We start from the raw sequence: 16831 nt of genomic DNA on the forward strand, positions 1-16831 counted from the left end.
TTTTTTTTAATTTTATATATCTTGTACTATACATGTGTAACACTACAGGAAACAAGAATGTGTCCACAGTACACCGATGCCCCACTCGCACTATCATTTCCTATGTTTAGTGGACCGTGAAATTGGGGTCAAAACTCTAATTTGGCATTTAAATTAGAAAAATCATATCATAGGGCACATGTATACTAAGTCTCAAGTTGATTGGACTTCAACTTCATCAAAAACTACCTTGACCAAAAACTTTAACCTGAAGCGGGACAGACGGACGAACGAACGGACGAACGGACGGACGAACGGACGCACAGACCAGAAAACATAATGCCCCTCTACTATCGTAGGTGGGGCATAAAAAATGATAATTTTTACCATAAAAAAAAAAACATATGTACATGTATCCATTTTGTCTCAATGAAGTATTGATCAAGAAAACAAAAGCAAAGTCATCCTCATAATTTTCTATTTTTTTCAGTTTAATAATTATTTTACATATTCATGATATTGCTGAAATTTATGTTTGTTTACTGTATATTTTCTGCTACATTGTATATGCAAGAAGAATTTCATAGTCATTGCCTAACAGTTCCCTTTTTGCCTATCACATGTATGATGATTTGATAGTCATTCAAGAAATACACCAAGATTTATTCTTATTCATCTAATTGTTGGTTGTAGTTGGTGGTTGTTCATGTAAAACTGATAATCCTAAGTCTGTCCACTTTTGTTCCTGTTCAGTAAGTGTCTCATTGGTTGGTCCATTATCTGGTTCAAGTTCTGGTAATTCCATCTGTGGAACATTAATATCCTCCATTGGTAATTTATCTTTTCTCCATTCTTCGTCCACTAAGTCCATTAATCTTCCATCTCGACAAACTTCACTGTCCATTTTATCTGTCTACAAAAAAATATTAAGATTATTAAAAAACTCTTACATTTAAATACAATTGGGAATTTTTTAGATGTATGTATACAATGTATGCATCAAGGAATATTGTAACATTTTGAAATACAAAAATTTTAAAAAGTTGTGCAATCTTGTTTAAAACAAATCAGTTTGACAAATTCCTTATCTACATGTATATGCCCTATTTCAGTCCTGAAAATCGTGAAAACCTGTAGGCTGTTACACTGCACTATTATAATAAAATAAAATAATCCCACTGCTTTCGAGCACAAAGAATAGATTTCTATCATTTTACAATGTATACACTTAAAATACTTCATTGTAATATTGTACATGTTGTATTCAGCAATTTACCATGATTTACATGTCATTTGCATGTAGGTTATTTATATTTACAATAGACATGATGAATGCATCAGATATTTGTCAAATCAAGCAGGAGGAACTTTACCAGATGAATTATCATTATCTGTTGCTTTAGATCATGTAGATGTTTTGTTTTTTTCTCTCTTTTGTACACAACAGGGATGCCATTGCATTCATATTTTGGCCCAAACTGATAAATGTTGGTATTTTAACTCACTTTTAACATTTTTAACATATATGTATTTGAATATAGTTTATAAAAAGATGCAAGTTTCATCTTGATCTTTTTTTTTTAAACAATAAAATATTTAGTTCAGGCTATTTCATAGATGGAAATTTTAACTTTTCATTTAAATGCATAAATTTATCCTTTTGTTTGCAAAATCTCTCTACATTTCATATATTTAAAAAGTGAAAAACTACCAATAGACATATTGGAGCATAGGCATATCTAGGGGGCCTGCACACACCCCTTTGTTTTTGTTGTAAAAATTTGGTTGATTATATAGGGAATCACTGAAGCATGACTGGAGCTAGTAAGATGCTACTATACAAATCTTTTGTTTTACCAAAATAAAACACTGTTTTTGTTGTCATCAAAGACAAATATGACCATATGCATGTTACAACAATCAGCATGATCAGTGAGAATTATAATTATCATAGACAATTAATGCTCCAACACAAGCTTTTTCAAGAATTTACACCCAGTGGTGGATCCAAAAGTGGGGGGGGGGTTCCAGGGGTTGAAACCCCCCTTTTTTTGGGGCCGATCAATGCATTTGAATGGGAGCATATAGTTGGAATCCCCCCCCCCTTTTTACTCTAGGTTGGGAACCACAGGCACTTGTTTCTATCCATACGAAGGTCGACTATCCATATTCTATTTATATGGATAGTCGACCTTCGTATGGATAGAAACAAGTGCCTGTGTTGGGAACCCCTCTTTTTAAATTGGCTGGATTCGCCACTGACACCATATATTACATATTTGTTGAACAAGATTATTAAACTTCAATGTTAATAATATTAATATTTTATTATATTATAAGAAAGGATAACAAACCGAGTGCCAATTGACTCTACGGGAGAACGAACTCAGAGCGAACGGACCTAGGGCGAACATGTACATCTAGGCGAACATGTAGATCAGGGCGATAGTGCCTGTGTGACCCGGGCTGTGTGAATATATAATTTAATAGACAAATCCTTGATTTTTTTTACTAAATTTTAACCGAGACCGAATCACATTAGTTACTACAACTTATTCTCCACGTAATCCGTTGTTAATTATCTATATATATATCTACTGTACACTTAAAAATATAAACAATACAATTTAGTCCAAGGGAGACAATTCATCATGTCGAGTTAGCTCCACTTGGACCTGCGCACTTTGAGGGCACCTTGGAGACGCACCAACAAACTTAAAAGTGGACAACAAACTGTGCAAAAGATTGTCCGTTTGTAATCATCAAGATGCCGGTTGGAGGAAACACCGTTATGCAGCGGCCTGTTCAGGAACAAATTGAAGAACTCAAGGCAAAGATCGCACTCCTTGGTAAGACGAGACTAAAACAATATTGACAATAAATTATTCAATCCAAACATTATTGTTGACAAATATAGCCATGTTTACGGCACAGAAATAACTCTGATATGCACTTTGTTGATTTCTAAGGCATGACTGAATTATTGCAGTTAAACATTTTTTATTTATTTTGAAATAGATTTGAATTCTTTCATGCCTACAGTCATGACCGTTTGAATACCAATACAGAAGATGGTAAAAATTCAAATAAATAAGGGGCCTTGAATTGGTGGCCAAGTGGGCTAATTAGTTACTACTGTAATCACAAGCCAGTCTTCACAGAGGTTGTGAATTGGAACCCCGCTCAGGCGGGTGCACTCGACTCTAATCTTGACTAGGTTTGTCAGTACTAATTCCTATTGAAGGTCTGTGGTTTCTCTTGGTGCTCTGGCTTCCTCCACCAATAAAAACTGACCGCCAGAAAATGAGGTGATTAAATGTGGCGTTTAAAAACAAAAAATTAATCAATCAATTCATATAAATAAATGCCAAAACTTCACAATAGGATACATCTTATCACTATTTGTCCGCCATTACTTGGCAACAAAAAATTCCCGTAAAATTTTGACGTCTTAATAGAAAATATATGACACTACTATGGAATGTGATTATTGTATTTAGTCAAAAAAACAAGCAGAACAGATTTCTAAATAGCGATAATTACGGTGAATATTGATCTCCTGTAGTTGGTGATCACAATACTGGTATAAATTTTTTGTACCAGTATTGTAACTTTTGTTAAAAAGAACAGCAATACTGGTACATAACTGATGTACCAGTATTGTAGTTGTATTTTTGACTTTAAGGTGTATAATGAAAAATTAGATATTGAAGATCAAAGGGTGATTAAGTGAACTCAAAAAGATTATCATGATTATAGAGGATAATCATGATAATTGTGAAATCAATTAAAAACCAGTTAAAAATAATTAATATACCGTGTATAAAAGCCTAAACAGGATTCTACACGTACCAATACAGATACAGATATACTTGTAAAAATAAACATAAGATTAATATATTGATGTAATTAACACACATTATTCAAACAATTGTTAATTATATAAAATAATTGCTAATAAAAGCCTATTATTATCTGAGTTATTATTTAATAAATTCAAGCAAATTATTACACTTCACAACCTCTATGTAATGTTTATTTAAAAAAAAAAACACAATACTGGTACAATACTGGTACAAAATTTTTATACCAGTATTGTGGACAACAGGAGATCCGTGAATACTAATTATACTCTATACATTATGACCTTCAATTATGTGTATCACTATTTTGAAATCTTTGTCGGTTGACCTGAGAATCTGTTCAATCTGTGCAGGTTGGAGATTGATGTCATACAACAATCACTTTTCCAATGGCATTGTAGCGTCAGATATTTTGTACTATCAGTGTTCCAGCTAGGCCGTTTTCAGAGGTTCTAGCTCCTGCCCTTTCCCTGAGGGCCGCCCTGTGCCCTTTTTATAGTTTCCAGGGCACCCTGCCAATTTGAAGATAGATTGTTTATTATTTTGTTCGTATGATATGATCCGTTAATTACTAAGTTTTACCTGGCGAAAAGTAAATGACTTTGTTTCAACCCCAAGCTAATCAACGGTTACAGCTGGTGTCATAATCTGTTGTTATAGGTAATCCGTTTATCTGATGGGTCATTAATGATCATCAACATTAATTCATTCAAATAGAATCAGTTAGTTGGCAATTATCTTTGAAAAAATGTGCATATGACAAATTGGGCACAATTTGCAATGTTTATCGTAGTTTCATGGAGAAAACATAATGCCAGAAAGTGAAAAACCACAAACAACTCGTGGCAGACATGGTTTAACTTGTTCTCCATGAAATAAATAGAAAATTCAGACGTATTTGTCATTGACTGCCCTCGTTTTTGATATGATAATAACAAAATTAGCCGCCATATTGTTGATCATATTTACATCTTCTACGTACTGTTAATAATCCTGGAAAGAAGGAGCACACCTGAATAAAGAAAGATAACTCAATCTGATTTTTTCCTAGCATTGAGTAACCCACTTGAAACATATTCTAAAATATGTCTACATACTTCTTGATTAAGAAATTGAATATATATGTTTAGGTATGAGTTATAGGAAAAGTTAAAGAGGTTCTTAGTAGTAGTGTTGGTAGGGTGCCCTTGTCATCTTTTTCTGTTTTCTTTATTTTTAATACAAATTTTCACTGTTCCTATATCCTAACATTGTGCATTTAGTGAGGACAGCTGTTTTGTGCTGTATTGCCATTAAGCACAGCAGAGGTAGAAAGGTGAAACTGGTAAAGTGTGTCAGACCATAGAAACAGAATGAAGCAGGACACCTTTCAAAACATGCTGCATATAAATTTAAAGCTTAACTGTGCAAAACTTGTGTGACAAGCTGCTTGACAAGTTTTTCAGCCTATATAGTTCTATATGGGCTTATGATGTAGTTCTTGTAAAACCAGTGATTTCAACAAATAAACACAATGTTTGATTAATACATTTATTAAAACATGCCCTTTAAAATTTTCATATTATCATATCACATGTTAAATGCCCTTTTTCAGGATTGGCACCCTGCCCTTTTGAAATCCTAGCTGGAACACTGACTATGATGTCAAAATTTTACCTGAACCTTTCAGGCTTTGGGATGCCCACTTGACTTTATGTATATGTAAGAAAATAATATCAGTTCCCAGCACTACCCAAAATATTTATCCTTTTGTTTATCAAACTTTTAATTTATATACGTTCAAAGAAATTACCAAACCGGTTTCATTTTAATGTTGTTTAATAATTGTTCTATGTACATTTTGTAGAGGGTGATCGAAAGGCTTACTATGAGACATCTCAACATGCTATGAAACACAATCAAGACACTGTCACAAAACTGAGAAAAGAAGATAAAGAATTAAGAAAGAAACTTAGTGATTCCCTGTCTGTAAGTATAACATAGATCCATTACCTCGTCCTAAAGTATTCTAGGTTTTTTTCATCTTTTGGCTGGGTGTATGAGGTTCTTACTTGTAAAATGAATCAACTTGCTATATCATTCACCATCAAGTAATTTGCTTCATATAAATTATTATGGTAAGCCATGAATATATTTCACAGCACAACATTGCAGGGTTGTCTTTAGGGCCCGGGGGCCGGGGATTTCCCCCGGCAACTTCAGCTTGTGGACCCGGCTACTCTAGCGGCAAGTATGACCTGACTTTTTGACAAAAAACATACAGAGATCAATATTTCTCCGTTACAAGTTTTTGTCCCACGATTTTAATTGTGAACAAGAGATACATCGAGTAATCCAAATGAATCAGAGTGTTTTGGCCATTTTTACAGGTGAAAGCTTTTCTACGACGCTGCGAGTTTTTTTAAAAAGCGCTCGGATGATTTTGTCACTTCCGTTCTAAAATTTGACCGATCTTTTCACTATGCAGCGACGGTTGATTTCTTTGGATTTAATAAGTATAATTTATTTGTTTATCAGGCGTTTTAAGAATTTAAATTCAGAAATTAGGATGGTCAACTATTATTGTAACATACGTTGGACAGGCTGCATAAGTTTTCAACCAAATGTATCACACAAAAAGAAGATTGATGTCTACAACCAGTCACAGTGTCAACTGTCGGGTGTTTCAGTGCTTCAATCAGAACATTGGTATTCAAAACAAATACTAAATATAGCTGAAGTCCAACATCTTTTAAGATAGGATAAATGACAACATCTTCTATAAATGTTGTTTGCCCAAGTATCCCATCTGTCTCTCTCAATAAGTCCAAAGCCTGCCTGGCCTCATGAATACTTATAAGTCATAATAAAGAAGTGACAACTCAATGAATAGGACTATAGATAGACGCTAAAGGGGATCAATCACCCCATAGTTTTGTGCCCAAGTATCCCATCTGTCTCTCTCAATAAGTCCAAAGCCTGCCTGGCCTCATGAATACTTATAAGTCATAATAAAGAAGTGACGACTCAATAAATAGGACTATAGATAGACGCTAAAGGGGATCAATCACCCCATAGTTTTGTGCCCCCAGTTAATTGACCCTGTCTGATCAGTTTGTCCTTCAACTTTATATCCAGAGGTATGACAATTTGCAGAATATTTATATATGCAAGTAAATAAAGATTACAGAAAAAAGGGATTTTAATTTCTGCCAAACCTTGTTGAAATTAGAAAAAGTTGGACATTCATTTTCACACAAAAAAAGGATAGTTTAATCCTGTCACACTTGGGTGGATGTATTACTATAATAAATAAAATTTAACCATGATATTGCTATTCTCAAACATCTTCAAATATATAGCTGTAAGTTGAAAGTCTAGATATTCAAATAAATGTGATCAAATTTACAGAAAAGTTGACCCATGTTACAAATTTTAATAAACAATTTACATTATCATCAGTAAAAAATTATGTTTTGAGAGGAGTGAATGAGGGTCCAGGAGACCCCCAAAGTGCAGGATTTTGCACCATTTTTTCAAAATTTTCTGGGGCCCTTAAGCGGGCCCTATACCCCCGGCCGTAGCACGACGAGCAAGCTCATTGCCGCAAACGGCTTCGTCGTCCGCATTACAATTAACCCCTCCAACTTTTTATAATAAACCTGCTACTTCAAATCTTAGAGACAACCCTGACATTGTCAACTGCAAAACTTGCTTGTTGAATTTTCAGTTCCATCTATTTTTCTTACTTTTTTGACTTTATCATCAGAGTTTTAGACATCTGTAAAAAAAATATACAAGACTCTGTCACCAAATAATGAGATTTCATGAGATCTCAAACTCAAACAAGCTAGAAACTGGATATCTTACTGTTTGATGTGTTAGATTACCCTGTCTTTCAGTCTTCTACTACATAATGTTAGATTCACTATTTTTCTTCTTATTTGTAAAGTAAAAATTAAATATTTTATTTTAAATTACAGCAAGATCAGCATGTCATTAATAAAGCCTTCCAAGACAAACCGGTACAGAGAGCTGAATTTAAAAATAAAACTGGAGATGTAAGTATCAATTGTAAAATATCTTTCACAACTTTGCCGATGATAGTTAAAAATGTGGCCGACCATCATTGCATTGTACTATACAAGATTGTTTGCAAAATATGTATCAACATTAAATCTATAGAGACCTGTTGAAGTTGACAACATAAAGCCACATAGATGTTCATGTTGAGATTTAGAATACCCTTGGCTACTTAATTTTTGTCATGGGACTCACCATTTCTAAAAAATATGAATAATTCTTTTATGTTATATCCTAAGTTGTAAAAGGCCTTCAATTGCAAAACCTACATGTATACAAAATTAAAAAAAAAAAATGAATATGAAGCCAGCCTCACATTGACTCTACAAAAATATGAAATATTGAATGACATTCTATTTGTATGTTTGTAGCAAGCAATTACAGTAATGAAACACAAATTATGTGATTCAAAGAAGAAACTAAATGCATTGAAACATCAGTCTGCTCAGAAACAAAAGAAGATAGAGATTTTACAGACCAGGTATGATCAGATGCAGAAGGACTCTGCTGATGCTGTCTCTACAGATAAAGGAGAATCCGTTGATGCTCAGGTAAATTACTTATATGCTTTTTCATGCTATACATAAACTACTTTTGTAATTAAAAAAAAAGCCTATATATACATGATATATGTATATGTGTAACATTCTTTGCTGTTGGGTGAGCCTAGGCTCCAGTGTTGAAGACCGTAATTTGACCTATAATATTTTATATTTACAAATTGCGACTTGGATGGAGAGTTGTCTCCTTGAGTGCACTCATACCACATCTTATATCCATTTGACATTTACTTAATTATAATTCTGGTTTATTAGCATCTTTTTTTTAGCTTAACATAACATCTTGCATCTTTGTGTACATGAAGTATAAGTTTTTGCACATAGTAAGACTTTTTTTTAAATTCGTTATTAAAGAAATGAGCAAATTAATGATAAAACATTCAAAGGGAGATAATGTATTTATTGGGTTTTATTTTTCAGACACTTAGATACCTTGAAAACAGTTATGACAAAACAAAACTGAAGATGGATGAAGCCACACATTTGTACAGGATTTACCAAGATATCAATAGAAAATTATGTGTGGTAAGTGTTAAAAAATGTTTACCAACTTGTAATGAAATGGTAATTGGCTAAATGATTTATGGGAAAGTGAACTGTAATGTTATTTGAAATAAATTTTCTGACTCATCTTTAACTTTTAATACTGAAGATCCAAAAAGTTAAATAATTTTTCTATCTTAAAAAAAACAAGTACATGTATTTCAGAAGATTCAAAGAACAAGTTCTTTTAATTACAAGCATTGTTTTCAGTTAAAAAGAACGATAAATCTATTGATCATAGGCATTATGTTGTGTATTATTCAAATAGAAAACAGTCCCACAAGGGAGCAGCACTTTACTAGGCAACAGTACTTTAAGGGACAAAATCAATTCCACATTAATGTCATTTATTTCAGGTCTATTTTGACTTTTAAAAAAAATCCATTAATACTCATAATAAAAAGACATATTTACTAAAGTAATTGTGATGTTTTGATTTATACAGGAAGCAGAAAAATTCCCAAGTGTATTGGATTCTATGGAATGTGAAATCAGAAGTGTCAAAGCAGAATTGAAGGAACTCAAAGCAATGCACGATGATGCTCAGATCTCCAAAACAGCAGCACAGGAAGAATTAGCTAAACATGAAAAGATTGTATACTCAGAAAGGAAACAGAGAGAAATAGAATTACAGAAAATGAAGAAAGAGGCTGAAGAAAAGAAAATACAACATGAAAGAATAGAAAGAAGAATTGTAAGATTATCTCCCTTTGAAAGATACTTTTTTAGGAAACTTAATTTTTGTCAGATATAATTTCTTATTCAGTTTAAGAATAGTTTGAACTTTCTAGATATCTGTATTGTACAACTATACATGCATGCCAAAAATAAGATAATGAAAGATTTATCACTTGAAAAGAAGACATGTTAATTTCCAAATTTTATTTAAATTTCATTTCGATGTGAATTACAGAGAATTTTTTTTATGCATATGTACATCTTTACACTTTAGCAACAGAGAGGTTCTATTCAACAAGATGAACTAACACCACAGGAGAAACAGGCCTTACAGGGTGAAGAACAACAACAAAAGATTACATCATATGAAGAAGCTTTCAGAAGAATTAAAGAAGCAACTGGTGTTTCTGATACTATGGTAATTTATACTCCCAGTTTATCACTTGGGACTATTTGTTAAAGATTTTAACTGTAGATTTTCAGTAAACAAGAAAAGAGAAAAATATGATTACATCTCTTAATTTCATAACTAATTTTTAACCAGTTAAAACTTTAAATTTTGCATTTAACCATTTATGGTCTTCTAAAAAAAATGTCTGAGGTATCACAAATATGCAAATGAACATATAGGGTTAAGTCCTACTTCAGTGATAAAAATAATGAAGTTTCAACACATGACAACATTAAATACATCAGTTATTCACAGATAACAAACAACCAACAGTTTATTAGTAATTCATGCCACACAAAATTAGTCAATTATTTGTTGCAAAAACTATTTTGTATCCAGATTTTCATGACTCTTTTTAATAAAATAAAAATAAAACAGAAGCAAATGAGTCAAACTTAGAAAATAATTTGTAAATTTACAGATTTTCAATAAAAACAAACAAATTTTAATTGATTGTAAATGTTTACAGGAAGTTGTAAGGCGTTTTGAAAACCAAGGAGATACAACAAAACATCTTGAAAATCTACAGAAAGATAATGAAAAGGGGATAACAAGACTGAAGGAGGATAAGGAGAAATTACAACAAGAATTTGAAGAAATGAAATATTCTGGTGATGCTAAACTTTCAAGGTATGATGGCAGTAAATAGCCAAGACTGAAATCAGGACGGCATATTCGACTTAAAATTGTCAAGCAAAATATTCAAAACATTATCTTAAAGATATATACCAGTCACATTTTCTTAAAGATATATACAAGTCACATTATCTTAAAGATATATACCAGTCACATTTTCTTAAAGATATATACAAGTCACATTATCTTAAAGATATATACCAGTCACATTTTCTTAAAGATATATACAAGTCACATTATCTTAAAGATATATACCAGTCACATTTTCTTAAAGATATATACAAGTCACATTATCTTAAAGATGTATACCAGTCACATTTTCTTAAAGATATAAACAAGTCACATTATCTTAAAGATGTATACCAGTCACATTTTCTTAAAGGTATATACAAGTCACATTATCTTAAAGATATATACCAGTCACATTATCTTGAAGATAAATACAAGTCACATTATCTTAAAGATATATACCAGTCACATTATCTTAAAGATATATACCAGTCACATTATCTTAAAGATAAATACAAGTCACATTATCTTAAAGATATATACAAGTCACATTATCTTAAAGATATATACAAGTCACATTATCTTAAAGATAAATACAAGTCACATTATCTTAAAGATTTATACCAGTCACATTTTCTTAAAGATATATACAAGTCACATTATCTTAAAGATATATACAAGTCACATTATCTTAAAGATATATACAAGTCACATTATCTTAAAGATGTATACCAGTCACATTTTCTTAAAGATATATACAAGTCACATTATCTTAAAGATGTATACCAGTCACATTATCTTAAAGATATATACAAGTCACATTATCTTAAAGATAAATACAAGTCACATTATCTAAAGATAAATACAAGTCACATTATCTTAAAGATATATACCAGTCACATTATCTTAAAGATATATACCAGTCACATTATCTTAAAGATAAATACAAGTCACATTATCTTAAAGATATATACAAGTCACATTATCTTAAAGATAAATACAAGTCACATTATCTTAAAGATATATACAAGTCACATTATCTTAAAGATATATACAAGTCGCACATTATCTTAAAGATATATACAAGTCACATTATCTTAAAGATAAATACAAGTCACATTATCTTAAAGATATATACAAGTCACATTATCTTAAAGATATATACAAGTCACATTATCTTAAAGATGTATACCAGTCACATTTTCTTAAAGATATATACAAGTCACATTATCTTAAAGATATATACCAGTCACATTATCTTAAAGATAAATACAAGTCACATTATCTTAAAGATATATACAAGTCACATTATCTTAAAGATATATACCAGTCACATTATCTTAAAGATATATACCAGTCACATTATCTTTCTAGCTTCTTCAGTCATGAAAATTTTTCTTTGTCTGGTCCAATCTTTCATTGCACTTAGATTTAATGTTGTTTTTAACAACATTTTAATTTAAATATACAAAAATATAAAGAACTGCTATTAAAAATGCTTTGGTCTCCTGTGGGTAGTTGTTGTCTCATTAGCAATCATACAACTGATTCTTTCTATCAATTGCTAATGATTGCATGATTTTGAGATATAATAGAAAATAAGGTTCATTGTTTTGAATGAATGAATGACACTGTTGAAATTTGATATTGTAGTGGAGAAAGAATGCTTGAAGATTTCCAGGGACATTTACAGAAAGAGGAGGATAGACGTGGTGATGCTGAGGAGGAATTACAGAGGAATAGTACAATCATGGTGTCTGTCAAGGCTGGGGTGGAACATTTAACGGACAAGTTATATCTTCTTAAAGCTGTAAGTTTCTACATAAGAGTATATTTACTGAAGTCTCTATTTCGATTCTTAATTAATGGAATTGTAAAGCTTTGGTTTTAGATAGTTTATGCTAGGTAATGCTGTGTTCTCCCTGAAAATTTATAGAATTGTGGTAAATCTGGGTTTTTTAATGGTATCAGTTGACAGCTTCATCTGAATCTTCTTGTTTAAATAGAATGTAGTAAAAGGTTATGATAACTGAGAATATATATTTTTGGTCATATCAATACTACCGTTCATAGTTTTTTTTCTTCTCATTTTTATTAAAGATGTGAACATAGTTCTGTGAACATAGTTGTTCAGAGAAAACTCCACATTGATTGTGGGAAATGTAATGTTTGTATTGTAGTACTGTGCTGTGAATATGGTAGTGTTACAGTACTTAAGTAGTATCGGGATCTTAACATTTATCATTATGGGTAGAACACTTGAATAAGCTGAAGTATTAGTTAGCTTCTAGCCTTCTATGTTGTGCTAGATTGCTGGTGTTGCACCATCTTAAACACTATACATGTATTACAAATAACAAAATTTAATTATTAAAATTATAATTCTTCAAGATGCTCAAATTCAGAATATTTTTATTCAAATCACTATTTAAATGACTGATATTGAACTATGAATTTGAAAATTTCAGAGTTACAAAGTAAGTTTCTTGTCTCCATGGTAACCATCTGTATATTATTATATATTTAGAATTTATATATTTAATATTTTTATAATAAACTACAGGCAGAATATAAGAGAAAGGTAGTATAGAATTCCTGTAGAAACGTTTATGTTACAATTGATTGATAAGTTTGATAGACAAAAATTAGTTCATTTTCTTCCATGACTTTATGTTCCTCTGTTTTTTTAGTCATTCTTCCATCAAAAGTCTTTTAATGGCTCTATGTTGATTGTTTTAAAAGGACATTTTAGGTGGATGCCAAGCTTATCAAATTGTCAGCTTGATATAAATATTAAGGTTGGACAGATCGATAAGCAGCTTCTCTTTCTTTTATTATTACCAAAATCATATTATATCAGTTGATTTTAATTCAAAAATATTTCATTTTGGGGCTTTTTTGTTAAAAAAAAAAAGAATTTGCCTAAAATACTGAACATTTTTAATTAAGACTTGGTTTATTTGAAGAACTTGCTTAATTATGGAAATGGTAATAGTAGAGTGTGTATCATTACTGAAATTTTAAGAGTCAAATTGTTATAAATATGCATTAGTGTTTTCTGTGAGTTTAAGGTCCAAGGCCCAGGTTTCTATAACTTTTAAAGTGACATATTAGATTAAAGATGAATGTTGTTCCCTATGAGTTTCACTCAAATTTTTTATAAAGTTATTTGTACATGAAATAAAATTTTTAGACAGACACATATTGTCATTTTTTACAAAGTTGGACCTTTGACTTGTATATTTTAAATCCCTATGAAAATAGTTGTCTTATTTCCAGTCTGTAGTAATATGATATATGTAAAGATACATTTATTAGTAGCAATACTATACAGAGTAGTTTTTTATTCTTTGATTATCATCTCAGTTTATGTGCTTTTTCTGTAGAGAAAATATTATACATTGTACTGAAAACAGAATTAGAGAGTAGCAAATTATAAAACTAGAAGACATTTTCAGTTTCAAATTGTATGGATAATACTTGTACCAGTTCTTTAAACAGTAAAATATTCTTGGTGAAATTTAATAGGTATTTGTTTGAATTGTGAATATTTAATGAACGGTATGGACCTTAGCTAATCCACATGATTATTTCAAAAGACCCTGAAAAAAATTTCATGATTGTAGGTAGTATGATTCAACAAATGCTTTGTTTGGAAAAGTAGATCTGAATAGAGGTTTTGAAATCTGTCATATGGGCTATAATCAGGATAGCAAGATAAAAACAAACAAGTATATTCAAAGGCATTCTTGACCTCATATTAAGAAAATTTAATATAGCTTCAGTTAAAATTTACTTCCACAGAAATCTTTATCAGCATAACTGTCATAATTTTAATCAATGCTATTGTTTTCTTTATAGACCAAAGGTCATGTGCCTACTGCTAAGATACCACAGACATCAGATGAATATGTCCTGGATCAGTTATCAACATGTGAGGAGAAACTATTGAAATTATTAGAGGAGTTAGATGGTAAAGATCTGAATGAGGTCTTCAAACAGATGGAGGAGGAAGAGGTAAGAATACTTAGCAGGATCTGACTGCTGGTTAAGTTTATTGTGACGAGGGACAGTTAAATTTCTTATTAAAAACCCTTTAGAAATGAAGCATATGATTGTAAAATTAGTTTTCTCCCTATTTTATAATCAGGGTTCACTGATGTGATAACTTATTCCGTTATTTATATTTCAATAGTTTTTAGGTCAAATTTGCCTGTGCTTAATGTAATCAATTTCACCAACATGATTTTATTTGAAATATTTGTAATGTCCAAATTATGTCAGAAATTTTCCAAATTCTTACATGAAAACTGCCAGTGAAAGATAAATAAGAAAATAGATCCGGTTGCTGACATAATTTTCAATGTAAACCAAAAATAAAAATATATGAGATATCCTTCTAAAGTAGGCTCAACTTTCTAAAGTTATAAATGCACACACACTTCTTATATTAAAAAAAAACACTAACTGGAAAAAAATCTCTTTTTTTATTGTGTATCAATGAATAGATGTATCATGTTTTTTTTTGGGGTCATTAAATCATAAGCTTACTTTTTTCTTCTTTTTTTTCAGTATCATGCTAGTTTTGATTCTAAATTACCAACACATAACACGAGAGTTAAATTACCACAGAAAGAACGAGGAGATGCTGTATTTGAAGGTATGTATCAGTTTGTTTCTTTTTGTTCCTGATCAAATGCATCTAGGGACAAAGAAATAGTAATCATCTGTCTGTTACACATTTAAACTTGTATTAAAACTTTCAAACTTAGTCATCACATTCTATTGACCATCTCATACTCTCATTTTGATTTGACAATTCTTGTAACATTTATTGGACTTTTTTATTAACTATTACCTTTTATGATTTGATGTCGTTGGACTCTGTGCAATGTTGACCATTGTGTATGGAACTCATGTATCATGTTTAAGTGACACAGGTTCACACTGATTGACCTAAAAGGCCCCAAATGTAACACAATTCAAAGGAGAAAAATAACGGCCTAATTTATGTAAAAAAAAATGAAAAAAAAATATGTAACACAGCAACAAACAACAACCCCTGACTTACAGGCTCCAGTTTACAGTTTGAATTCAAAATTTAAAATTTGAATTAAAAAAGAAAAACGATAAATATTGAAATAATCACTGTAAATTATACAGATCACCTCCATTATGTATAGAAAGTTGATAACATATTTTGTGTTTACAGATGACGAAGACAGCGGTGAAGATGATGGAGAAGTTCCGAACAGAAATGCAATTAAGAAACAATCTCAGTTTATCGTAGACTCTAAAACAAAACGTAGAACAACCAAAAAGAAGAAGAAAACTAAATAAATAAGTAGGAAATGTTACAGACAGTGACTGTTTTCTCTTCAAATTTATTACAAGCTACTGGTTATGAACATTGTTTTAATGGCAAATTATTATATTTGTAAAGATATATTAAATCTATGAAATAAGAAGGAAAAACGGTTATAATATTAAAAAAAAAAGAGCAAATAGTTAATTTGAAATATATATTCATCAATTTTTGAATACCCAAATGTATGTTGCCAAGACTTGGATGAATTTATGTATCCTATACTTTAGTCAGTGTTTTCGTTATAATATTCTGACATAAATAAGAGGTGCGATTTTGTTTGAAGAATGTAAACCATGAAATAACAGCTGAGGTTTTTTTACTATTGTATATACAAATTCCTTTGAAAACACTTGTTTTTTTGGTTTTATTTTATGATGATAGTAAAAGTTTTTGGACTACTTGATTGATGTAAGCTTGAATTTTGTTTCACATGATGGACACATTAACAATTAACAAGTATATTGTATTTTAGATTACTTTTAATCAACAACAACAAAAATCAAAAAAAAAAATCCAATAGATAGGCTTAAAGTTGGAATAAAGAAAAAGCCAGATTATTTTAATTCTTAAAATGTTGTTATTTTATTAAACATTTATGTACTATTTTATTATGTTAAAAATCTCTGTGATCATGTTACTATTTATAAACAAAAGTATTTGAATAAACGATTTTGAAAACCTT

General features: G+C 30.8%; 2 protein-coding genes across 3 annotated transcripts; one reads left to right on the forward strand and one right to left on the reverse strand.

Moving 5' to 3' along the window:
- Nucleotides 1-449: 449 nt before the first annotated feature.
- Nucleotides 450-2656, reverse strand: LOC143063118 (anaphase-promoting complex subunit 13-like). 2 transcript variants are annotated; one of them, XM_076235084.1, is made up of 2 exons: nucleotides 2526-2656; nucleotides 450-892 (listed from the first exon to the last, which is right to left on the reverse strand). In XM_076235084.1, the coding sequence occupies exon 2, from the start codon at nucleotides 881-883 to the stop codon at nucleotides 656-658; it is 228 nt and encodes a 75-aa protein (XP_076091199.1). In that variant the 5' UTR covers nucleotides 884-892; nucleotides 2526-2656; the 3' UTR covers nucleotides 450-655. The 2 variants fall into 2 exon arrangements, with proteins under 2 accessions (XP_076091199.1, XP_076091200.1); XM_076235085.1 differs by having other exon boundaries at nucleotides 2578-2635.
- LOC143063117 (outer dynein arm-docking complex subunit 3-like) lies at nucleotides 2653-16831 on the forward strand. The gene is made up of 12 exons (XM_076235083.1): nucleotides 2653-2828; nucleotides 5689-5810; nucleotides 7805-7882; nucleotides 8276-8455; nucleotides 8885-8989; nucleotides 9453-9701; nucleotides 9960-10103; nucleotides 10606-10766; nucleotides 12435-12591; nucleotides 14643-14798; nucleotides 15354-15441; nucleotides 15994-16831. The coding sequence occupies exons 1-12, from the start codon at nucleotides 2747-2749 to the stop codon at nucleotides 16119-16121; spliced, it is 1650 nt and encodes a 549-aa protein (XP_076091198.1). The 5' UTR covers nucleotides 2653-2746; the 3' UTR covers nucleotides 16122-16831.

Source organism: Mytilus galloprovincialis, chromosome 2 (assembly GCF_965363235.1).
Source record: "Mytilus galloprovincialis chromosome 2, xbMytGall1.hap1.1, whole genome shotgun sequence".
NCBI classification, from domain to species: Eukaryota; Metazoa; Mollusca; class Bivalvia; order Mytilida; family Mytilidae; genus Mytilus; species Mytilus galloprovincialis.

Coding starts and splice junctions, on each gene's coding strand:
- LOC143063117 (XM_076235083.1), top strand. CDS start 2,747: ATGCCGGTTGGAGGAAACACCGTTATGCAGCGGCCTGTTCAGGAACAA. Junction 7,883..8,275: donor TTAAAAATAAAACTGGAGAT/GTAAGTATCAAT, acceptor GTATGTTTGTAG/CAAGCAATTACAGTAATGAA. Junction 10,767..12,434: donor GGTGATGCTAAACTTTCAAG/GTATGATGGCAG, acceptor TTGATATTGTAG/TGGAGAAAGAATGCTTGAAG.
- LOC143063118 (XM_076235084.1), bottom strand. CDS start 883: ATGGACAGTGAAGTTTGTCGAGATGGAAGATTAATGGACTTAGTGGAC.